At 40.8% G+C, this 25,253-nt stretch overlaps 4 protein-coding genes across 5 annotated transcripts; 2 read left to right on the top strand and 2 right to left on the bottom strand.

The window, feature by feature from the left end:
* Window positions 1–189: 189 nt before the first annotated feature.
* Window positions 190–5,085, bottom strand: pde12 (phosphodiesterase 12). The gene is made up of 8 exons (XM_076095594.1): window positions 4,176–5,085; window positions 3,516–3,943; window positions 3,295–3,400; window positions 2,490–2,634; window positions 1,767–1,845; window positions 1,503–1,625; window positions 1,146–1,351; window positions 190–898 (listed from the first exon to the last, which is right to left on the bottom strand). Exons 1-8 carry the CDS (start codon window positions 4,742–4,744, stop codon window positions 779–781), a joined length of 1,776 nt encoding a protein of 591 aa, XP_075951709.1. The 5' UTR covers window positions 4,745–5,085; the 3' UTR covers window positions 190–778.
* Window positions 5,086–5,546: 461 nt separating this feature from the next.
* atp6ap1la (ATPase H+ transporting accessory protein 1 like a) lies at window positions 5,547–12,225 on the bottom strand. The gene is made up of 8 exons (XM_076095598.1): window positions 12,030–12,225; window positions 9,068–9,090; window positions 8,349–8,431; window positions 7,850–7,930; window positions 7,544–7,698; window positions 7,374–7,424; window positions 6,617–6,854; window positions 5,547–6,351 (listed from the first exon to the last, which is right to left on the bottom strand). Exons 1-8 carry the CDS (start codon window positions 12,131–12,133, stop codon window positions 6,094–6,096), a joined length of 993 nt encoding a protein of 330 aa, XP_075951713.1. The 5' UTR covers window positions 12,134–12,225; the 3' UTR covers window positions 5,547–6,093.
* Window positions 12,226–13,038: 813 nt separating this feature from the next.
* Window positions 13,039–15,400, top strand: rps23 (ribosomal protein S23). Its single transcript, XM_076096233.1, has 4 exons — window positions 13,039–13,184; window positions 14,384–14,543; window positions 14,946–15,066; window positions 15,212–15,400. Exons 1-4 carry the CDS (start codon window positions 13,181–13,183, stop codon window positions 15,356–15,358), a joined length of 432 nt encoding a protein of 143 aa, XP_075952348.1. The 5' UTR covers window positions 13,039–13,180; the 3' UTR covers window positions 15,359–15,400.
* Window positions 15,401–16,208: 808 nt separating this feature from the next.
* On the top strand, window positions 16,209–24,640 carry asb14a (ankyrin repeat and SOCS box containing 14a). 2 transcript variants are annotated; one of them, XM_076095932.1, is made up of 13 exons: window positions 16,209–16,245; window positions 17,278–17,418; window positions 18,196–18,248; window positions 18,821–18,955; window positions 19,071–19,223; window positions 20,215–20,460; window positions 20,981–21,152; window positions 21,298–21,403; window positions 21,717–21,896; window positions 22,593–22,721; window positions 22,894–23,022; window positions 23,773–23,926; window positions 24,034–24,640. In XM_076095932.1, exons 2-13 carry the CDS (start codon window positions 17,294–17,296, stop codon window positions 24,207–24,209), a joined length of 1,758 nt encoding a protein of 585 aa, XP_075952047.1. In that variant the 5' UTR covers window positions 16,209–16,245; window positions 17,278–17,293; the 3' UTR covers window positions 24,210–24,640. The 2 variants fall into 2 exon arrangements, with proteins under 2 accessions (XP_075952047.1, XP_075952046.1); XM_076095931.1 differs by lacking the exon at window positions 16,209–16,245 and having other exon boundaries at window positions 16,932–17,418; window positions 19,065–19,223.
* Window positions 24,641–25,253: the final 613 nt, after the last annotated feature.

Below are 25,253 nucleotides of genomic sequence, written 5' to 3'. Positions count from 1 at the left end.
AGTAATCTCTAACTTTACAACTAATTCTTCTTCCACAGGATTATGAGAAGTGAATATATTGTTCCACAAGGCGCTTTTAAATTGACCAAAACAGTCAAAAGACGTTCACCTCGTCCTGTGCTGCCTTTGAATGTTGCTATAAAATATAAGAATTAAAACAGAGCACTCAAGAATGAGCCAGGAATCAGATTCATGCTGTAGACTCAAACTTTATCAATTTACCCAAGACTTAAAGAACCACTGAGCAACTTGTTTGGCCAAATAATAGTAATAAATACCTTTGTTAAAATATTAATATTTTATTTGTCATTGGGTATTTGAGCCAATAAAAGTCCATGTGAACTAAAATGTGTTTAAACAGCTGTTTCAGAGGGTGAGGAGGAGCTAATAAGATCTGTGATTAACAATAATTATCGACCTAAAATGATGCAGTACGGCGACTTAGTTTTCTGTCAGGAGTACCACACAAATAATTATTACTTTAAAAACGAAAATTATTATTTGCAATTCATCACTTTTTCCATTAACAGCCCCAACACTGAATATCAGCGATTAGAATTCCTTAATTATTGTACTTTAAATAATACAATATGGGTTTCATCACAACAGTAAATGTCGCATTGTAATTTTCATCGATCTCCATCTAACCTGCAGGTTTTTTTATGCTGAGACTTCATTCAAATTTAAAGAAAATCCAAAGTCAGGATGTGTTTGAAGGAGCGACTGGTGACCCGGTTCTCCATTTTCTTTTGTCCAGGAGGTGGTTTGAGGTTAAAGGTCAGGGGTTCCAGCGCAGGTCACAGATCAGAGCGATGTGATCGGAGGGATGAGCGACGCTGGGAAGAGCCTCGTAGGTGGTGACCTCCTGGTGGGTGGGCAGAGGGATCACCTGCTCCACCTGGACACACACACACAGAGAGAGAGAGACAGAGAGACAGAGAGAGAGAGAGAGAGAGAGAGAGAGAGAGAGAGAGAGAGAGAGAGAGAGAGAGAGAGAATATCACATGGACGATGAACTCTTTTGCCTGCGTAAAACACTTACCCATGGTGCATCAATGGCCCTTTGATAAAAGATTGATTTTTTTCAGACCAAATTACCAGTACACCAGTACTAGCAGCATCAGTACCAGTATCAGTATCAGTACCTGCATGCTGTCCGGCTGTATGAAGATGTAGTCCAGGCAGCCGTGAAATCCTCCCACGTAGTTGGTGTAGGCCGGCTGGCTGCAGGCGCTCAGCAGAGGGGGAAAAGTAGAGAGCAGCTCCATCCTGCAGGACTCCTCCGGACCAGAGCTGCTCCAGTCTGCATGCTGCAGAGGAACCGCTGTCTCACTGAGCAGCTGGAACACACCTGCAGACAGGAAGAGGAAGACGAACAAATGACTCAAACACAGAATGCATCAAGTCGAATATTGTCAACAGTCGTATGAGCCTCAACTGAAGTTAAGGCAAAGTGAATACTGGTGGAGACAGGTGCTGCTGTGGGCTTGAGTTCAGGTTACCTGAGTTAGGGGAGGAGTTAAAGTCACCACAAAAGAGCAGAGGGGCTCCAGGTGCGACCTTGTTGATCACGTGACTCAGGTGTCGCAGAGCCACGCCCATCTGGACCAAACGAACATTCCCTCCTTCAAAAAAAAAAAAAAAAAAAAGATATTAATTCAGTCGTTTAGAAATGTGTCCTTGCACAGATTAAAGGGTACAAGTCGTCCCTCTGCTCTCTGACATCAGTGACTCAGGTGTGTTCACAGAGGAATGAGCCGCTCTACCTTTCGGGTGCCAGTACAGGTGAGTATTGGCCACGCAGACCTTCCTGCCTGGTTTCTTCAGGTCCTCGAGCACACTGACCTGCAGAGAAACGAGTCGGGAAACACAAGAGTCACAACGCAGATTCACAAAGCCGACCAAAGTGTGTCACCAGTGTAGTAAACACGGTTACCTCCAGGTCTGAAAAGTGAAGCCAATGCGGAAGTGCCTTAAACCTGCATTCTCTCTAATGTCCACCAGGGGGCGACTCCTCTGGTTGTATAGAAGTCTATGAGAAAATGACTCTACTTCTCTCTTGATTTATTACCTCAGTAAACATTCTAAACATTAGTTTATGGTCTCAATCTCTAGTTTCAAGTCTTCTTCAATACAGCATGATGTTCATTTAGTAAATTATGGTCCATTTAGAGTCAAACAGACCATAAAGCAGGGGATGCTTTAGGGCGGGGCTTACTACCACAACGTTGTCTGGTCTGGGAGTTGTCCGTGTTTTCGCTTTAGAACTTAAATCATTTCACGGTGTGTTTTCACTTCATGAAAGTTAATTTTAACAGCTTTCCTTGCTAAAAAACTTCTTACATACAGTCTATGTGTAAACCCTGATTATTTTTGTTATTATTATTTTTGTCTATTATTCTTTTGATGAACTTATTAGCTCATTAAATGTCACAAAAAGGCAAAAATGTGTGTCGTTGTGAGTTAGTACAGCGGGTGAACAGCAGTACCTGCATGGCGGTGGACCTCTGCAGTATCTTGCGCTTCAGAGCGCTGTTAACAGAAACGCTCTCCAGCAGCGTCGAATGGATGGGGTCAGAGGTCAGAGCCTCGCTCAGCACGATGTCATGCTGACTCAGCAGCTGAAACTTTGACCTAAACAAGACAAAATTATTTTATAGTTATAACCTCACTTATATATTATCAACTAAACACGGTGGTTACAATACATCCTGGGTTGTGAGAGGAAAGAGAGGCGTGATCACAGCAGTGGAGGGTTTGACCTGCGAGATAATCAGCTTTGAACAACAATAAACACTTTTGATATCCAACGTGAAATTAACTTGTTCCGATCAAACAAAACCCGACCTTTACTGTCAGACTGTGGATTCTCCACCAGGGGGAACTGTTCAGTAACTATAACACGAGTTCTATACCTGACAAACAACACGTTAGACCTGCAGCTGTAGACACAATCAGTCCAGTTAATTGAGGAGTAGAAAAGGAAATTAATTAATTTATAAAACGTCTAAAAGCTAACATTTGGCGTTATACAGCCACCAGCTGGATTACAGAGTTTAATATCCACTATTTTGCTGTTATTTCATTCATTGTTTGTGAATATAAAAGAAAGTGTAAATGTTGCAACACGTCTTTCATACTCAGAACAGTTGAGTATTTGAGTTTACTTGTAGCACTAACACTCACATGTACTGTTGGACAGCTATCTAAACATTTTAAATGACAGCCTGTGCCCATGTGCATCATATGTGGCTGCAACATTTTCTTCAGACTGTGGCTGCTGGCAGACCTGACCTGCGGTAGAAAGTGGCCAGTCCTTCATGCTGCTTCTCTTTGATCCTAAAAACACCATCCAGACCGAAGGCATCCAGAGCTGGAGTCAGACTGTCTGAAAACACCCCTACAGAGTCCAGAGGACACGAAGAAAGTCAGAGAGCAGACATGCACATCCACCCGATGACAGAAAATATGGAGACAAACTTCTTAAGCAACGAGTAATTTCCCGCCATAATTACCCTTGTCGACCTCCTGCAGACAGACGATGTCAGCATTGTATCCGGCCAGCTCCTTCTTGATCAGGTTCTGCCTGTAGTCCAGCTGCAGGGCATAGGGCGCGCAGTACGGGTAAAGCACCGTCTTGGAGAGTTCTGTCTGAGCGTAGACGTCGGCCAGGATGTTGTACGTCACCACCCTCACTGCCGGCCACTCCGCCTCTCTGACGGTGTACGCGTGGCGGTTGTCGAACGTGCACACGCCTGGTCCGGCCTCTACGGCCCCCACAGAGACCAGCTCCTTGGCTGGGCCACTGCGTCCTCCATCTTTTGGCGTGCAGAGCAGCTTGAGCCTGAAGCCGATGTCCTGATTGGACGGGACGTGGACTCTCCCACATCCTACCTCGGTCCAGCTGCCGTCCTGACATGGAAGTTCTTCGGCAGCTTCAGGGCTGTGACAAGAAAGAGAAAAATGACTTTTTAAAAACCTTCTCTTTATGCAGCCCAAATCACAAGCTCTAAATGTCTGTCTGTCTCTCTTTGTCTGTCTGTCTCTCCATCTTCCTGTCTCTCTTTCTGTATGCGTTTGTGTACAAGACCTGGCCAATCTTTCGTGGTTGGTGTCCCACCTTATTTTTTACATATAAAAACGCCACTGTATGTTTTTACAGTGTAATTAATTACCTTGCGTTTGGGGTATTTTCTTTATACCACGTGAACTCGCAGTCCTGGAGGTTCCCAAACTCGACCTCCAGGTTGGGGCAGACGGGGAACCCGGCCAGCAGGGCCACCGGGAGCTCCGCGGTGACGAACGTGGGAGCGTTCCTCCGGATCGAGTATTCAACGTCTCCCACGTGCAGCACGGATCCGTCCCGCCACGCCTCTGAGTTCAGCACCGTGTCGGACACCTCTTCACCCTCGTGGTACAGCTTCACCACGGCGGGCTCCGGCTGCGGTCCCTTGTTGTTGTTCCTCTTCTTCTTCGACTTCTTACCTTGGCCCTTGGCGAGGCCGTTGGAGATCCGGACCAGGACCTTGCCCAGCGGCTCGTCCTGGTCCCGCAGCATGTTCTTGTGGCTGCCGTCGACCAGGCGGAAGGAGATGGTGAGTTTGGGCTCACCGGGGAGACACCTCACCGCGGCGGTGTGGTCCATCTCCATCCTGCCGAGGAGGCTGGTCAGAGTCCTCGGTGAGGAGGCGAGCAGGAGGCGGCGAGGGAGCAGTGCGAGGGCAGCAGATAGGTGGTTCAACATGAAGTCCGCGGCGGCAGGAAGAGGACACTAAAGGCAAAAAACCCACACTAGCTATAATCGTTAAACTACGCCTGTAACGTTATCGGTAAGTCGCGTGGTTCCCTATTTATATATGTCACCTTCCTGACGTCACCTGGTGGTGGAACTACTATACAGTTAGCTACGCTAAATAGCTAACATGCTAACCCGAAGAAGAAACCGGCAAAAGTAGAGAATTGAATTCAAAATGAATAAACCTCTGCTTTAAATGACGTTGAGTTTATTATATTCACACAAGTTGGTATCTGTAAATACTCCCATCAAGTCAGTGCCAGTCGTCTTCTTCTTCTATGAAACATCATCTTCTTCGTTGGTGTTTACTGGTGGTTGACCAGTTTAGAGGCGCATTACCGCCACCTAGTGGAATGGAGTGTGCAGCAGTAGCTTCACTTCTATGAAACATTACTGCCACCCACAAGACATACTATTCAACGTAACATAATTTTAACACACACATTAATTCTACATCCATCTTTTTAACTTTTATTTATATTCTATACATATATTATATAAGTAGTCATGCTTTATTTTCTCTTATTCTTACTGTGCAAGTGACTTTTAATATAATTTTAATCTTGATATTCTTAAATAAATACGCTTATGCATAAATGCAGACAATATAGTACATAATAAAAGCTGAGCTCAATATTATGAATGTTTCATAAATGCTTCTTTTCACAATAACAGAGTTTATTAGGCCGTTTCTATTTTATACTAGCTGTGAGTGAAGTCATGTTTATGTAATCATGTTAAGGTCCCCTGTGTTTGATCATGCTGAATCCTGTACAATGTAACCTTTGACTGAATTAATTTTGGCCTGATTGCCTTAACTAAGGCATTGTTGTTGTTGTTGGACGTCATCAGAAGATGCTGACCTTTGCTTTGAGAATAAAATCATGCAAGATACTAACTGAAAGAAGCAACATCGACCAAAGGAGGAGGACCAAGACACGGTTTAAAGAGAGAGAACAGATTCCCATCGGGGTGCATATTACAAACTAACCTCTTTTGTTTGTGTACCCCACAAGAGATTTTGTGTCGTACCTCATTGTCAGAGTGGGTTCACAAAATTGCCACAACAAAAAATATAGATAAAACAAAACATGCATTTTTATTTATATTTTATTAAATTTTTTATAAAGACAAATGCAGAAATTCACTAAAAGGAATATAAAAAAAAACACTAGAAATGTACATTTAAAAAATCTAATCCTGAGCTTGACGTGTACCATCCCACTAGAGGTTTGGTGTCAGTTGTCAGCATCAGTCAGTGTCTCTTTTTGAAGTGTCTAATCATCCCCTTGGCTACTCTACAGTATATTTTTCTCAGCGTCGTTTTCCAGACAGCAGTGTTCGGGCTGTTCGGGGCTTTGGGGAAAGTAGACGTCGGCCTTGTGTTCGTCGTCGTGCTCGATGTGTTTCAGGTGGACGACCATGTGCAGGGCGTAGGCCAGGACCAGCAGCAGGATGAGGGAAGTGATGAGGCCCATCAGGATGGCCGGCGTCATGAAGGTGGCGCAGACGGTCGCAGGAGAAAATGTACCGGAGGTGACGTTGAACGCCTGGATCTGACGAGGAGACAGGGACATTTTGAAGATCAAATTCATAGTGTGACGGTTCAGAATTCAAGTTTATCGTCAGCATACAGTGAAATAAATCCTCTTAGGATTCAGGGTGTGTAAGCATAGTTCAAATCCAAACAAACATTCAATGCAGATATTATATCAGTGTCAAGTGGTACTGGAAAATAACTATTTCCATGCAAATAAATAAATAAAACTACCCCAAGCTTCAGTCAATTTTGTTTAAACCTGCAATAACCTGGACAGGTACCTGGAAGTTGGTGAAGGTGACGCTCCAGCGGCGGGCGTGGTCGGTGCTGGGCAGCAGCAGGGCGCTGTAGCGCTGCAGGCTGCTGACGTGGAGGCAGTGGTAGGAGGAGGAGGCCGGAGCGTACACGTCGCTGGCGTTGAACACGGCCTCCTCAGAGGTGTTGTAGAGCAGAGACACGCTGTCCACCGAGAACCACCACTGACCCGAAGACTCGTAGAAGGTGTTGGACAGCTGCAGTCTGACAACAGAGGCACGACAGGAGACCTTCAGTCCAAATTTTACAGTAAACGTTTCAGCTGCTTGCATGGCTGTAGACCTTTAAGCTTTAAAAGGTACCATGTGGAGCTTTTTAACTCTAGTAGCGCAGTGAGCAGTTTTGATATGAGTAGGACCCCTTTTTCCTTTGTGCCAATGGTCTCGCATTATTCCACTGATCTACAGGAGGAGGTGATGCACTAAGAAATGCAACACACCAACAAAGAAGAAGATTGCAAGCTAACATGAATTTAAACAATGGAGGTCTTAAATGGTTTAAAAATAAAAATGGCTTTGCAAATGTTTTATGAGGAAGGAAATGCAGTCAACAGATTTGTTAGGACCAAAATGTGTTTTGGTGAGTAACATTAAGAAGAAGTTAGATCTGTCTTATCAGTGTTACCGCCTCTTTTACATAACATTTGATCGCATATTTGTCTTGATAAACATTATATGAAGTTATGTTTTTGTGCGTGATTGTCAGACATGTTGTATGACTGACCTGATGGACAGGCCTCTCAAATCCTCCACATCTCCAAACCTCATGATCAGCCTGGTGAAGACAGACAGACATCAGAAAAATCATTTATGTTTTCTGATGCTTTTAAAGGTTTGTGTAAATCAGACAGACAGGTAGACAGTCGGGTCACTCAGACAGACAGGTGTACGTACGTGGCCTTGTCCTGGCGGCAGACAGACTGGCTGGTGTCAACAGGTTTCTGAGGAGAAAAGGCTCTCTCTGTCAGGTCCAGCTGCTTCTGCTTCTCATAGCGGAGAGACAGCTTCCTGGCCTGGAACAGGACGCACGGCTCCCCATCGGACAACACCTGGTAGACGGGGACAACAGTATTACTGGACAACACCTGGTGGACGGGGACAACAGTATTGACTGTGTGTTGTGAGAGATGTTTGAATATTTTCTCAGCCATCAGTGTCTCTACAGTGTTTAGCTGGTAAATCATCTTAAGACAACCCCACCTTGAGGGGAGGGAAGGGAACTGCAACTCCTGGCGTCTGAAGTATCTTCCTCCGAGACACATCTGGAGACTGAAGAGAAGGCTTGAAAGAGAGAGAAACAGAGAGAGAAAATACTTGTCCTACAGTTCTTGATTGAAACACAGCTGACTGACAGAGAGCTCATGATTCCAATCTGATTGTATTTGTATATTAAAATAAAAACCTGCATCCCCATACTAACCTCTAATCCTCATACCGTGTTTGCTCCTCTCCTGCTATACTTCCTTCCTTAATTCCTTTCCTTCAACTGCTCTTAAGGAATGGAAATCAGATGATTTCTTTCTCAGCAGTGAAACTCTCTTTGAGTGTCCTCGCTGAATCTTGCTCACTTTTACTAACACACAGTTTTGAATGCATTGCTGTATTTTACCACCACCATTTGTTTGTTTTTACCTCTAATTAGTATCAATACTTCTACTTGAGTAAAACACTGTTCTGCTCTCCTCCTCTCACAGTTTACCTGCAGTTGTCTGAACGGTTGGTCTGCAGACATCAAACGCTCCTCCGTCCACATCCCTCCATCACTATGTGCCATCTCTTCATCTGGAGAGACAATAACAGGATAGATTCCCTCATTTTATGAATTAAACCACATAAAATATATACTTAGAAGCCCCTTGGGCAAATACACATATCTAAAAACCTATATATATATATATAAACAAAGACTTTTGTTTGTAGTTTTCTGAAAAGTTTACATTTTGGAGACACTAGGTTGCCTCTGACAACAGCAGTTAGAGTAATAACGTTTTTGGAGTCCTGCTGATTTGCTGGTACTTCTACTTCTGTGAAGGCTTCTGTAGTTATTTCTAAAAATGTAGGTTAATTTAGCTAGTTGGGTAAATGTATACTTTATATATTAAGTACTGAAATTACAGTACTGAAAGAATATGCTACATGACTGTTGGGTTCTTTTAATCTTCCGTTGTTGGTGTTGTTTTGAGTAGTTTTCTATTAGATCGATACACACAAATGATTCATTGATTGTTATACATTATTTCCCAACTATGAGCATAAGGAGCAACTACCGAACAATCCATCAGAGGGGTTTATGGGAAGGTAGTAGATTATCAAAACACAATGAATTATTAATATTATTAATATTTAGTATTTAAGGTGTGGGGATGTTTCTAAAGATAGATATAGATATAGATATAGATATAGATAAATGATACTCACCATGGTCTGGAGAGACAGCAGCACTGTGAACAAAAGTGGCAGGAAGATCAATAAATAAATAAATGTTTATCATTTATTTTACTTTTCCCACTTTTAATTTAACACAGCTTCCTGTTTTAATTGATTTGATTCTCTCTTTCATTGATCAACATTCCTTTCTGTTTTTATTCAGGTCACATATTTAATAAATGATCACATCTGACACTAAATGTCTGTCAGTTCTGAGGGTGTGTTTGAGATATTGTTTAAATATGAATGTATAAATATCTTCTTTTCTTTTTATTTCTCACTTTTTTCATTTCTTCTTCTAATTAAGAAATAGTGAGATTTGTTTTCATTTATTATTTTTTATATTCTAGATTGTATTTATTTGCATTTCTATCAGTTGTAAAGAAATACGGTCAATATTAGCAATTTTTGAAATAATTTTACAATCACTCAATTAAAATCTAATTCTGACTCATTATCATTTGACAGTTGGCCAATGTGACAAGAAATATGGCTAAATCCAAATATGTTGATATGTTATTATGGGAAAACATAAACAATGTTGACATGTTAAAAGAACCTTGCACATAAATAAAGTTGTCTAACTCAGATTAAAGATTCTTCTTTAAATAAACAGTAATACACTATAATGATAGTGTCTAATAACAGAAAAGAAACAAAAACAAAAAGAAACGTCCAGTTACAAGATATATATATTTGGTTATAAGCCAAATAAATAATTGTTGAGAACTACTGATGGTTGCTTGTCAAATTATAGAAAATATAAGGTAACATCATGACAATATGTTAAATTGCCCTGATAAATAATGAGGTTTAGAAACAGAGGAGCGAGGGAAGATGATCACCAGATGATCCTGTGAGGTTTTGACTACCCAGAATGCATCTCGTTAGTCTAGTGACCCAGTCGTCTACCTGGTGGATTAGAGTTTAAGAGACCAGACAGAGTGATCAGTCTGGAACAGAGAAGTTCTGTTGCTGCGAGGACCCACTCTGATCTTATACAGTATTATGGTTACAGACTCTCTCTCCACCTCCCTACACCCATATTTTGAGTGTAATTAATTTACCAATAGAACAGAAAATAATTAACAAATATATTATTATTTTGTCATAAATAATAAAAGTTAAAGATGAATCTGACTGATAGCATTACTTTTTAAATAGTCTATTATGATATAATATTATGATAACATTGTTATCGTGATTTTCTTTTGTTTTGATAATCGTGTAGTAACAATCTGTTATTGTGACAGCCCGTCGCCATGTTGAGAGCCGTGTGGAGGCAACCCCTCACTCTGTTTTCATAGATACGCTCTGAATATGGAATTTAGCACCTTCAATAGAAAAGGTAACTGAATTCGTACTCTCACATTTAAACCAAAATAATACTTTCTGTGCCCATTTGGTTACAACAGTCTGTGTAATAAGACAAGATAAGAACTGTATTGATCACACACCAATTCAATAACGTAATAATAAAGTAGCCTGATGAAATACAAAATAGTCTGATATGAATGAGCCACGTGCACACTCCCCCTCTGTCCACGGATGTTGTGCCTCTCAGTATATGCAGAATAAAACATTTGTCTCAGCACATACTGAATGTATTATAAATGTGCTTTGATTAGAACAAGAGGCATAGAGAAGACAAATCCTCCCGACTCACTTGCAGCCAAAAAAAAGGTTTAGCTCCTCTTGTTTCATCAGAGCCGGACTGTGGATTGTGGGATTGCATTGATTATATCATCATACAATCACGCCTAGCACCACACACACACACACACACACACACACAGACACACACAGACACACACACACACACACACACACACACACACACACACAGACACACAGACACACACACACACACACACACACACACACAAAGGATGCGGTGGCTCTGCAGCCAAAAGGAGATTTTGCAGCTTCTCCCTCCTTTTACAATCAGCAGCTGCCGACTATAACAAATGACAATCTACAAACAGCTGCCTTTCTCCAGCAGACACAGAGAGACAGTTTCGTTCCCCTTAAACAACGCTGATATCGAATGACTCTGCAAAAGCCTGGATTATGCAGACAGACTTCTTTTTTCGGGTCCAATGCCAACGTTTGTACAATTCTCGCTTTCTGCTACGAAATTATGGTTTGGGAAAGATCATGGCTCTGGCAAATAAATGGTTGTGGCATGCTTAGAAGGTAACTAAAACACGGCCACGGTTAATAAAAATAAGAATTCAGGTTTGCAACAGAACAGACAAACGCCTGCATGAAAGCCAGACGTGCGGCCACATAACTGCATGCTGGGATACTGGTTGGTATGCATTTGAGTCCAATATTCATTATTTTAGCTCTAATTTAGGGACAAGCCTACAGAGAATTCTCACCAACTCTGCAGATACACAGAGGTTGTTGCTATTTTTTCATCTTTTTGCCACATTTACTGTTTATTTCAGTCTCAAATTAGCATCATCGGATAAACCCACTGTCCTCTGACTGCTCAGAGCCAAACAGCAGACACACAAAATTAGAGATTAGCTGGTGAAGATAGTGGAGCATTTAGCAGGGTGCTTATATTTATGCCAGGAGTTGGTACCAAAAAACAGTTAAAAGGAGAGTGAGTATTTGGATTCATCAGGTACAGAAACAAAACTCCAGCAGGATGATCATGTTGCTCTGAGTCTGCTGCATGTGAAATAACTGTTTACCATCACTAGATGATAATATGTCCAATGTTGGGTTTTTCAGATTGTTCTTCTGTCCCCAAATAACCAAATAAAAATGCACCTTTAAAGAAATAAACACAATGCAACTAGGTCCTGGTGGGACTCACAGTCACAACGCATCAGTAATCTTTGAGCTGACTGTGTCAAGTGTGAAAGATTAGAGCGTCACAAGAGGTCAAAATCAAGAAGCATCAAGGTAAAACATAATCTCTTGTCTCTGCTTCACTTACCCGTCAGCAGTTTGTTGGTCGAGGCAGGTTGATGGTTTTGGATGCAGGAGAAGGAGAAAGAGGAAGAGGAGGAGGATGCAGCAGTGTTTCCATGGTGAAGCCATCGTGGTGGTGTTCAGAGAGGGATGCCAGCACACACTCTCTCTCCTCCGTCTCTCCCCTAGTAATCTACTTTAATCAGCCCACCGTCTTTAAACCCCCCTGACAGACGGATGAATCAGCCAATCAGGGCAGAGCACAGGCATGAAAGGGGTCGAGAGAGCCCCGCCCCCTGGTTTCCCCACATTTTCTCATTTTCACTTCAGCTCAAAATACATTTAATTTCAGCGGATTACAGGGCATCACAATGACGAGTGTGCAGACAGAACAACGTATTGAAGATACACTTGAGAAGTGAAATTGCCTTGAATCTGCAATTTTTCAGACATGGAATACAATCATGGCTGGCTTCTCATTAATTTAACAATTGATTGTATTATTCTACTACCTCTTTTATAAAGTAGGATACTGCACAAGCAAAGAATAAACAAATATTAAGTTGTGACTCATTTAGTTTGTTCACATTCTGCAAGAGTGTTGATGGATAATTGAGAATAAAGAGAAGGACTGCTGGTCTGAATATTACTGTGGTTGGACAATTAAACTATTTGTTGCTGCAGGGAAACAAGACTAAGACCAGTGGTGTAATGTAACTAATATATTTCCTCAAGTGCGGTATGTAAGTACAATTTTGCAGTACTTGTACCTGCATTGTGTGCTATTTTATACTTCTTATACAAAACTAAGAATAAAGCAAAACAAATGATTCACATAAGTTAAATAAAATACAACACTAAATTCACATATTGCAGGTAAAAAAAAAGTAAGTCTCAAATAATGTTAAAAAGCTGAAACGTTTGGACTAACCTATAGAAATCTAAATGTATAGAAGTCATCAGAATAAAAGTATTCAAATGATTTGTTCTGTATCAAAAATAAAAGCATACAATGAATCGTCATCGTTTTACCAATGGATGCATACCGTAACCTTCGAGTAATCATTTTAATCAGGCATCTTCTGTAGACACTCCCAGCCGGGGTCCTCAGACTAGACATTTTGCCGCGGTGCATCTTGGGTCCTTCCTTTCGATCCCAGGCTCGCTTCTGCAATCATGGGTACGGCCTTTACTTCACCCTAAATATTCAATTATTCTGTTCACTGCTGACATTTTTCACGTCTATGTCGTTTATGAATATCTTACAAACTGTTTTCGATGCGTTTGCGCTGGAAAAAACTCCAAAGATTACTTAAACACGGACCGTTTTTACGGTTCTCTCTTCCCGCAACGTGGAGCGGCCATAGCACATCTGAGCTGCGTGTTAGCATGGCTAGCGTAGCATACGTCCCGTTTACACCATAAATTGTTAATAATTACAGTATGTAACTAAACAGCTAAATAACTTGATGTCCTTTGCGATCATGTATTACGCTTCAGACTGATTGTTGGTAATGTCGGTTAGCATCATGCTAACACCGCTCGCAGCTAATGTCCAAAAGCTTCGTTAGCTTGTCTCTGTATGGTTGTCACAATTGCGGCAGGTTCTTTGGGGAAATACCGCTGTTAAACCCCCAGACGGCATTCATGTGATTTATAATGTTCATGTTTGCTCACTATTGGTGAACAGTAAAGACAAATGTATTAAACCGCAGTGGCTGTAAAGCTAACTGTAGATAGTTCCACACACAAATTATTAGATTATTTTACATCTTCAATTGTTTTGTAGTTGGTGTGAATTCAGGCTTGATATAGATCTGATTGTTTTGTGAAATATGCTGTCAGCACACACAATGATGCTGTATTTGTTGTAACATTTATAGAAAATCACAAATTTAAGCATTTATTTTTGTGTCAAAGTATTTTGACTGATGTGAAAACGCTTACCTTGCACTTCAGAGGCTACATAATGACATCCCAGGTCTTAGAGTTTAAATACAATTAAATGTAGTTTGAGGTTTAAGCAACCGTGTTTCTCATTTACATGTGTATGAAATCGGATTAATGGAGGCAGTTGACAATGATGTGGTTGCTGTATCACCCAATCACACTTGATGTTACAAGTCAGAAGTTGTTCATAGCATAGTGGTGGTGATGCTCACTCACTTTTAACCCTGTATATTTAAGATAAAATGTGTGACCAACAGAAAAGGAAAACATTTTTTTCAGTTGCATAATTGTCGTAGGATAGATTCTCTGTTCTACTGCAGCAGTGTGTGGTTTGGAGACATTTAAGCATTTCAAATATATGGGAAGAATGCTTTGTTGAATGTCTACAAGGCTGCATTGGCTCTAACATTATTTGTCTTTGTCTCCCAGGAAAGTGTCGTGGTCTGCGCACAGCCAGGAAGCTCCGTAACCACCGCCGTGAGCAGAAATGGCACGATAAACAGTACAAGAAAGCCCATCTGGGCACGGCCCTCAAGGCTAACCCCTTCGGAGGAGCCTCCCACGCCAAGGGCATCGTTCTTGAGAAAGTGTGAGTACCAAGAGACCTGCTGAACCATAAAAGATGGAGTGATGGCTGATAACAAAACACGGGTCATGGACAGCTCGTCGTTTTAGACTTTTGATTTTTGCCACTTAGACAAAGTCGACCCCTCAATGGTCCATTCAAAAGCATCTTAACCAGAGAGCTTGATTCAAACAGTGACATTGGATGTTAATAACTCAAGTGACCCGGGGGTGCTGACAAAGTTGTTCTCGGTTGTCAATGTCACCAGGGAAACGTCAGTCTTTCCCTCATCATACCTACTGGAAAGTCATAGTTATGTTATTTCTGTGAAGTACTGCATTAAGTCTTTTACTAGTCTTTAAGGTAATTTGAACTGTTTTCATGTTAAGTTTAAGTTTGTTAAAGTGTTTTTTTCCCCGTCTGCAGCGGTGTTGAGGCTAAGCAGCCCAACTCTGCCATCAGGAAGTGTGTGAGAGTTCAGCTCATCAAGAACGGCAAGAAGATCACCGCCTTCGTCCCCAACGATGGTTGCCTCAACTTCATCGAGGTAAATACCCGCCCATTAAACTAAGTGTATACTAATTGTATTCCAGGTTCAGCTAATTTAATCTGCTCAGTTTTTCCCAAATCTACATGTAGATGCGTGTTTCTTATTTTACTGACCACCCTTGCTCCTCTCTCCTCCCCTGCAGGAGAACGATGAGGTTCTGGTGGCAGGATTCGGACGTAAAGGTCACGCCGTTGGTGACATTCCTGGCGTTCGCTTTAAGGTAGTCAAGGTGGCCAACGTGTCTCTGCTGGCTCTGTACAAAGGCAAGAAGGAGAGACCAAGGTCATAAACAGTTGAGGCAGAAAATACAATAAACACATTTTCAATTACAGTCTGGTTGTTTCGTGTTTTAATTATTGGTCACAAATGTTACTTTTACAAGACTTAAAAAGCATGAAATGTTTACACTAGTACGGATTGTAGCAAAGATCTTTTTAAAAGTGTAGACGGGACGAGCTGGGGATCAAACCACCAACCCTGTGGCCCTAGCTGGGGGGTTTCAAAAGCAAGTTTTAAGACCTTTAATATTATACTTTAACGATTAATATATACAGTAATTAATGAACTACTTTGATTATAAATGAAATACTTTTTCTAAAGCAAAAATGCCAAATGTCTCTGGCTCCACCTCTAACATCACCTGGGACTCTTCATGGACAAAACAATTTAATCTGAAAAGTAGTTGTCGGATGAATCAAATACACTGCTCAGAGTAATCCAGTCATGATCTGTCCTGCAGTGTCTCACTGAATATCTGCTAATCAGTTCACTTCAACTCTTCTGGCGGTAAATATAGTAACATGTGTCAGATCCCCCCTCAGCCTGAGTGCTGCAACCAAACGGCTGAATCATGGAGGTCGAGAGCTCACACGAACCTCCAGAGTCTTTCCCTGCAGAATTGAGACACTTTAATGACACTATTCCAGGACAAAGAATTTGATTTAGAGTATAACTCGCGTGTATTTGCAGTGCTTTACGATTAAAACACTGGAACATGAATTCATTGACGGAACCCATGCAGACATAAAGCTCTGGTTTCAGTCACGGGTCAGATACCTCTCCTCCTCCTCCTGCTGCCGTCTACAGCAACAACAACAACAGATCCTCTTTAATCTGCAGGGACTCGAACAGCCGAGTAGAGGAAACCAAAACGACTCTTCAACACAAACCCACAAGGTAAAGAAACACAGTGACGTCTGTCAGCACAAAAACCTACAGCCAGCGAACCAAAGAGACAAACACAACGGGGTGTGACAGTATAACACCATTAATATCAGTTACTATGATTCTAAGGGATGTTAGCAGCACTACAGTTAATTAACTGCTAAATTAAAAATAACAGCTGTGAGCTTCTTAAATAATGTACTATGATTATTAACTCAAATATACTGATGGTGCTCCTGTCTGTAACTCACTCACACTTGTCAGTTTTGTTCAATACCATAAATAAGCAAATGTACTCTGTAGGATACCCATCAAGCTTAATAAGTACCGTTAGAACCTGAAACACAGACGTGTTGAAACTACTGTTTGGTTTAGGTTTGGTAAGATTATGTTATTGTGGCTTCTTACTTTCTAGCACTGAACGTTCGTGTCCACATACGTTTACTGTACTTTTGGGAAATCTTACAGCATGCAATTATATTTTGGCCAAACAAACAGTGGTTATATACTCCATCTCTTTAACAGAATACACAGAATATATATATATATATACACAGTATATATAATGGGGATAAAGTGGGCAGAATATGAATTCACAAAATCAGGAAAAGTCTGTATTTGACAGCAGAAATAGACGAGAAACAATCCGGTTTTAAGATGTTTTTTAAAGTTGTGCGGTTGTGTGAAACGGTTTAACCAGTTTGGTGCGTAAGAACCTGACTGGTCTGCACAAACACCTTTGAGATGATCACCGCCTGTGATCCAGACCTGATCAGTGTTGGACCTTTACTGATGCTCTTGTGGCTGAATGGGAACAAATTCCTGCATCCTGGTTCAGAAATCTGGTGGAAAGTCTGAAACCAGAAGAGTGGAGGCTTTCATAGCAGCAGATTAATGCCGACTATCACGTCCTGTTTCAGCGTTCAGGGGTCCACTCACCTATCAACATGTAGGGTTCATAACGTACTGCAGAAGGATCGGATTTAAACCAACACCGGCCTGCTGATCACACACAACTTCAGTGAAATATGCCTTTTTGAACAGGGCCATCGTCTTCATCATGGAGTTTGTGCGATTTGGGCTGCAGGAGGATGATGAGGATGAAGACGAGGACGCAGCGACTCAGTACATGATCGAACAAAGTCTTCTCGAGAGCAACAAACAGAAGGAAGCTCAGAAACCAAGGTCATGAATACTTCTCTCTCTATCTTCCTGGTTTGTTTTGGTGAAATGATCAACTCCTACATGATGGAAGTTCTGCTCTTTCCTTTACTGTCCTGTTACTGGATTTGCAATTTTCCCTTTTTGTTTATTGAAGTTTATATTCTGAAACAAATTTTGTGTAAATTTGAGTTTCTTCCACGAACCGAAAGAACTACAATTTTAACACAAAAGACATCAAAAAGATGAAAAAATTGAGCATAAATATAAAATATAAAGCTTTATACGTTTCCCTTTAACCACAAATTAGTTCATAATAAAAAGAAAAGCTTTTTATTTTTTTTCTTTGAACACCAACCAGTTGTTAAAGTCATTTATATTATTCTTATATTTATCTTTCACACGCCCATTTTTTTTTAGAGATTAGAAATTTTATTTACAATAAATAAAAAATATTTTAATCCCTTTTATCAACTGACTGGAGGTGAAGGAAACTCATTTTGTAACCAATTCATTATACACTCCATTGAATTATTTAATTAACATTATTATTTCTCAGCAGTTTTTAAGATGAGCTGAGTTTTGTCAGAAGACCCGAACCCAACTTTCCAGCGGGGAAATGCTTCTTTAATCTGTAAGAACTGGAGATGTTGAGTGTTGTAATTAGTTACACTGAATAGTTAGTTACTTTTCCAGTTACTTTTTGAACCAATATTATCCCCAGCAGGTGAAGCTCTTCAGATCAGTTTCACAGAAGTTAATTCTACTTTGTGTTTAATTTAACATCTTCTTTGCTCACAGCTCCGGGCCGGAGTGTGCACACAGCAGCCCGATCTTCACAGCTATAAGACAAGGTGAGGATACAAGGTGAGGATACAAGGCTTGTATCCAGGTGAATGCTTTTGTTGTGGTTTACTATAAAATAATACAAATTAAACTGTCAGGTATACATTTTAAGATATCCTTAGAACTCATGATGTATTTTCTGGATTTAGTTGTGGTAAAGTTGATTCAATTATTTACTTTTTTAGTTTCTGATGGCTGCTTTTCACTGACATTACAGCTTAAACGCTCTGTAAATAACTAATTCTGTGTTCCTCTTCTGAAGATTCTGAAACAAGAAGCAGAAAATTAACATTTTATAATAAAAACACAATGTCACGATGGCTCCCTCGAAATTTGCATTTATTTGACGGACATTTTTTCTTTATTTTAATAATAAAAAACAATAAATAACAAACAAATACATTATTTTTGACTCAAAAAGTAACTAATGTGATTTCAGTTGGACTTTAATATCTAGTTTATTCTTTTTCTTAGTGGGTTATTTTTTATTTTAAAGGGAAAGAGTATTTCCGACCTCCTAATAATATAGAAAGGGACAGAAGTTGACATATTTACTGCTGCTGACCCTCCGTCCCTCCAGGTAACGAGAAGCTCTTAGAGGATCTCATCGTCCGACAGAGAGACGAGTTCTCACAGACAGACAGCCGAGGTTGGACTCCTCTGCATGAAGCAGCAGCTCAGAGCAACCAAACCATCCTGGAGCTCACATTCAAAGGTTTGCATCCGCTTGATACTGATTGTGCACAGCTTCACAATAACAAAACACCCAAATCAATGAAACAGAAGCTTTACCAGATCATACAGTGGAGCGTCACGTCCTCCAGTTTCAGGCTCAGACTCCGTGGAGAGTCGCACTTTTCGTGGTCAGACTCCTCTCCTCCTGGCGGTGGAAGGAGGTCTGATAGAAAACGCCTCCTTCCTCCTTCAACATGGAGCCCAGCCGGACAGTCAGGACCAGGACCAGGACTCAGCGCTGCTCGTAGGTAGGCTGACCAAAGCTTCACTGCCTGTTTCCCTCAGTGTGGACTGAACTCTAAAAACTGTTTCATAAAAAGTCCTATAAATTGTTGCTATAATTCATATTGAAATACTGAAACACAAGCTGCAGACATTCTGTCACAGTTTAAACATATTTGCCGTCCTTCTGATTAATTCCTTCATTTAAACTGAAACAAACTGCAGCGTGCTGAGGAAGTACTCTGATCCTTTACTTCACTAAAAGTAAAAGTTCTGCATCTAAAATGTTATTTGAGTAAAAGTATGTAAGTACAATCAGGAAACTGTTCTGAAAGTATTAAAAGTAAAGTACTCATTCTGAGGATGAATGTCCTGCGACTGTTATACTATCTATTATATCATTAGATTATTATTATTCACGGTTTATGTAAAAGCAGGATTTTACTGTTGTAGTTGGTTGAGGTGGAGCTCATTTTCATTATGAATCAATCTGCTGATTATTTTCTCCATTAATCAATCGATTGTTGACGCCGTCAAAATGTTTGTTTGGTCCAACCAACAGTTAAAACTTCAAAGTTATTAAAAATCTAATTTTAATTATTAATATAATTCTGTTATCAAAATAGTTGCCATTTAATTTTCTATCAATCAACTTATTGATAGTATAGTAGTATAGTTTATAACAAAGCATGTTTTATGAGCACTTCACATGTGTTTTATGAATACATTTTATTTGTAAAGTAATTAGCAGCTAAAACTGTAGTGGAGGAAAAAGTACATTTCCTTCTGCGTTGTATTAGAGTAAAAGTATAAGTGGTATGATAATATGCAATACTCAAATACAAGTATACGTCAAATTTGTGCTTAAGTACAGTACTTTGAGTAAACGTACTCAGTTACTTCCCACCACTAATAAGCGGTGGCTACAAACTGTATGTTGTTTACATTTGTTTACAAAATAAAACAACATTTTGCTTCTTTTCATCGTCATCGTGTTTGACTGCTTCCCTTCTGCAGCGATCCGTTCAGACCGCGCTGACCTGATGAAGCTGCTGCTCCAGCGGGGCTCCTGGGTGAACCAGGCGGGCTGCCACGGCCGCCGTCCCCTCCACGAGGCCTCGCGGCTGGGTAAGACGCCGCTGGTGACGCTGCTGCTGGAGGCCGGAGCGCAGACGGACCCTCGGAGCGACTACGGCCTCACGCCGCTGGCACTGGCCGCTCAGGCCGGACACCTGGAGGTGGTGGAGACGCTGCTGAGGAGAGGTGAGAGAGCAGGGACGTCTGGGAGCAGAACAAGAGTCCTCAAAGTTCAACATTTTACAGCTTCTTATCAAACCTTTCCTTATTATTTTACCTGCAGTTCTTAAGTACATCTATGCAGTATATCAAAAAGTACAGCCACTGAAGTACTTGCTTACTTGAATATTTGTGTTTATTTTGCTACTTTATTCTTTAGCTTTCAGTGGCAAATATGGTACTTTATACTTCTCTACATGTATTTGATTGTTAAAGTTACTGGTTACTTTGCAGATTAAGATTTTAAAAACACAACATATAATCAGTTGATAAAAACATGACTTATTGACATATATATATATATATATATATATATAGTGTATTAACTAGCCTCACCTCAACCAGCGAACCAACTTAAATGCTGCTTAGATTAATGCACCACAGTACTTTCACTTTTGATACTTTAATACCTGGTCCTGTCATCAAGTGGCTAACTTACTTTCTCTTTTTTTTTAAACTCAATTCCCTCTTGTTGTCCGTCCTGCAGGGGCGGACGTCCTGTCCCAGGCGCAGGACGAGGCCTCCATCTTGTACGAGGCGTGTTCGTCAGGAGATCCAGAAGTCATCAGTCTGCTGCTGGAATACGGCGCCGACGCCAACGTGGCCAAACAGACGAGACACATGCCGATCCACCGCGTCGCACACCAAGGACACCTGCAGTAAATGTTAAATATTACATCACATTTCATGAGTCAGTTGTTGTGTTTTATTCTGTAAAGTGGTTGTAAACTATATCATCAGATGGAGGTGTGTGTGTGTGTGTGTGTGTGTGTGTGTGTGTGTGTGTGTGTGTGTGTGTCTCAGAGCTCTAAAGCTGCTGATTCCAGTCACTTCTAAGGCAGAAGTCAACGACATCGGGATAAGTCCTCTACACTCTGCTGCTGCAGGAGGACATCCACACTGCATCAAGGTAGGTGTGTGTGTGTGTGTGTGTGGAAAGTAACTAAGTACATTTACTCAACTACTGTACTTCAGTACAAGTTTTAGGTACTTGTACGTTACTTGAGCATTTTCATATTCAGAGCATCAAAAATTATAATACAGTAATATAATAATTATTATTTTGGAATAAGACATTCTGCATTAAAAGTACTTTTACTTTTGTTACTTTAAAGTAACAATATGTAGGATTTAGTGGCATCTAGCGAGGATACTTTTGTACTTTTACTGAATTTGTCTGTTAAACACACAACTGAATGTCCCTCCTCCCCATCTCCCATCAGGCCTTGCTGGACGCAGGTTACGACCCCAACTACATGCTCCATCCCTGGGCTCGGCGCAGCTATGACGACGAGAGGAAATCGGCGCTCTTCTTCGCGGTCTTAAATAACGATGTGCCGTCAGCCAAACTGCTGCTGGAGGCCGGGGCCATGGCCAACCAAGACCCAATCAAATGTCTGCAGGTACCCTTGCGTGCGTGTGTGTGTGTGTGTGTGTGTGTGTGTGTGTGTGTGTGTGTGTGTGTGTGTGTGTGTGTGTGTGTGTGTGCGTGGGTGTGTGTGTTATTACTAAACATTAAAAACCTCAAACCTAATATTCAAAGAAGTTGGGTAACACAGTTTTGGGAAACACAGCAATGCACTTTCTTTCTGAGAGTGAGATGAGAAGATGGATCTCATGTTTGTGTTTGAAGTTCAGAGCTGAAGTCAGGATGTGGTTAGCTTAGCTTAGCTTAGCATAAAGACTGGACGCAGGGGGAAACTGTTAGCCTAGCTCTGTCTACAGTAAAAAAAAATACACCTGCCAACACCCATGAAGCTCACTAATTGTATCTCCTTTGATTAGTCGGCACATAAACGGAAGAGTTTGTGGTTTTACGGGGAGTTATTTGCTTGAACTATCTTTTGACAAACAACAGTTGTTGCAGTGATCGTGTTCAGGTTCCTGAAGTGTTCTTGTCACAGTGAGGTTGCCAGGTTTGGTATCATTGTGCCTGTCAGGGATGTCCTCAACCAAAGACATTCTTAGTTGACTAACCCTCACACTGATTTGTTCACTAATCGATACTTGGCGGATGGATACGCTGTTGGTCGGCCTGTCAGCCCATCACCTCCCTGAGCAGAATCCCCTGTTGCTGATACAGTGACTGTGTCTTTAAGATTTCACTGCGTGTGGGCAACTATGAGTTGATCAACCTGTTGCTGAGGTTTGGAGCCAACGTCAACTATTACTGCAGAATAAACACAACGCACTTCCCGTCAGCGCTGCAGTACGCTCTCAAAGACGAGGTAAACCGTTGCTCTTATTATTGTTATTATTAAAAAAACATTTTATAAAAACATTAGTTTTACGTCACACTGTAAGTACAGTTGTCAGCATTTGCTGTTTTTGTGTTGAATCTGGCCTGCTGTGTGTGTGTGTATGTGTGTGTGTGTGTGTGTGTGTGTGTGTGTGTGTTAGGTGGTCCTCAGGATGCTATGTAACTATGGTTACGATGTGGAGCGTTGCTTTGACTGTCCCTACGGTAACGGCTCCCACATCCCTGAAGACTACGAGGGATGGAGCAACTCCGTGATCAAAGACACCAAGGTAACGTAAAGTTCATCAGTAGAGCTCGCTCAGTGTTAAACTAACTGAAACATAAACTAGGAGCTGAAAAAGTTGCCTTGCTAATATAAAAAATACTCTTAAACCTAATTTTCCTAAATGTCCTAGAAAGGGTCAGATGTGGTATATTTAGGTTGAGAGGTTCCCTGTCATAGCTGTTGGAAAAGTTTAAATGTTGACCTGCTGTTGGCTAAAAGAGAAGTCACAGGATCTATTCAAAGGAATAGTTCACCCAAACATATCAATATAAGTTGTATGTAGTACTCCCTCTGTCAGTATTATTAGTGTCATCTTTTGCTTCGCTCTCCAAAACACTATTTGATTAAAAACGGACCGTCGAGAGCCGAGGCAAGTGAGTACTATATCAAAATGATATTGATTTTAGGTGAACTATTCCTTTTAAAAATCTTAAACCAACTGTATCATTAACGATGGTCCCAAAAATTCCTAAAAATGTACCTGCTGGTGTCACTAAAACAGAAGTCAAAGGATCTCCAAAGTTATTAATATTTATCCTCTGGAGACAATGAATGTTAGCAACAAAGCTCAGACAAAAAATAAAATCCAATTTCCTGCATGTACGACTCAGAGGATGTTAAACTCGTCGCAGTCTATTAATGTTAAAGTTATAATACTTTGAATCATTCAGTCATTTCAGAACGTGTGTCATGAAGCTCATTCAGACCTACCTGGACATGTAAAACCTCTTCTGTTGTCCTTCTGTCAGTGCAGTTCTGCGAGGTGATCACCGTCTACTGGCTGAAGGACCTCTCCGGTCAGGTGGTCCGCGTCATGTTGGACTACCTGGATCACGTGCCCTTGTGCTCCAAGCTGAAGGCGGCTGTGATGGAGCAGCAGCAGTGGCCCGACATCTGCAGGCTGCAAGGTTACATTTAAATCAAACTTTATTAATCCCTGCAAACAAAAACACACATCTGGTGGTCTCCGGTAATGTTTCCTCCTCCTCCTCCTCCTCCTCCTCGTCCTCTCCAGAGAACGCTCGCTGTCTGCAGCATCTCTGCCGTCTGCGGATCCGTCGTTGTCTCGGTCGCCTCCGCCTGCGATCGCCGGTCTTCATGAGCTTCCTGCCGTTGCCGGTGCGACTGAAGGACTACGTCCTGCACCGGGAGTACGACCTGTACGGCCAGCAGAGCAGCACACCGGGGTGATGCAGGAGGACTAAAATAACAGAAAATAGTTAAATATGAACATGTAGTCTAATTTAAAAATCACACTTTAAAGTTTTGATTTGATTGTATTGTCTTTTTCTATTAAAATCAATGTATTTCCCTTCCTGAAAGACAGTGTGTGATGTTAGTGTCTGTGATTGTGTATATTTTGATAAAACATTTGAAAGTGAAATAGAGACTTGGAGGATAAAATCCACTGTGAACCAAGAACTAAAAGTCTTATTTCCATAAAAGGATAAACAAATAACAATAAAAGGATGTCAACAACAACAAAAATTGTCTCACATTTGTTTCAGATATCTTTTTGTCAGATTTAATTAGTATTTGTCACATTTGTTAACACAAAAGTGCGTTACGTTTTGTTATGTTTACTTCATCACAATGTGATTCTACTGAAAGGAAATAAATGATTATTTATTATCCTGCTGCTTGTTGTCTTTATTGGTGATAATACAAACCTGCACATCCCAGAGATTTTAATCTGATTTAGAGTTAATATGTTTCTGTCATCAGGAGATCTCTACTACCAGCTGTTGATATTCTCGGTTCCCAGAGGATGTTCCTCTAGCGCCACCATCACCACTTTGTATACAAGAAATATCCAGATCGTTAAAAACAAGAATAAGATAATGTCAGAAGTGTTTTGTTCAGACAATAATTTCAAGAATATTGTGATTAGTGAATTCATAACTTAAGTATAAAATTATGATCAAAATTACGATTGTGTGCTTTAATTCAAATATATATTACAACAGGTGTTCGTGTCATGAGGCTATCCATATATGGAACTAGATTTGTCTCAATACGTTTTGATCAAAAAATATATAATTTGAGAGATAATTTGAAATTTAAAAATTATCTATAAAGCACATTCTCATTGTTTTAAAGATACAAATAAACTATATCATAAAGTATGAGGTCTATCAATGAAGACTGCATAACAGTAAAGTAAGTAGCAGGGTTTTTGTGTTAATGATACAGTAATTTACTTTATAATTATTATATAACATGAGCCATAATTGA

The sequence above is a fragment of the Anarhichas minor genome, unplaced genomic scaffold (genome assembly GCF_050575085.1).
Source record: "Anarhichas minor isolate MPS153535 unplaced genomic scaffold, ASM5057508v1 ptg000021l, whole genome shotgun sequence".
NCBI lineage: Eukaryota > Metazoa > Chordata > Actinopteri > Perciformes > Anarhichadidae > Anarhichas > Anarhichas minor.
The sequence above is the reverse complement of the archived record's forward strand: the minus strand, read 5'-3'. Positions and strand labels throughout refer to the sequence as shown.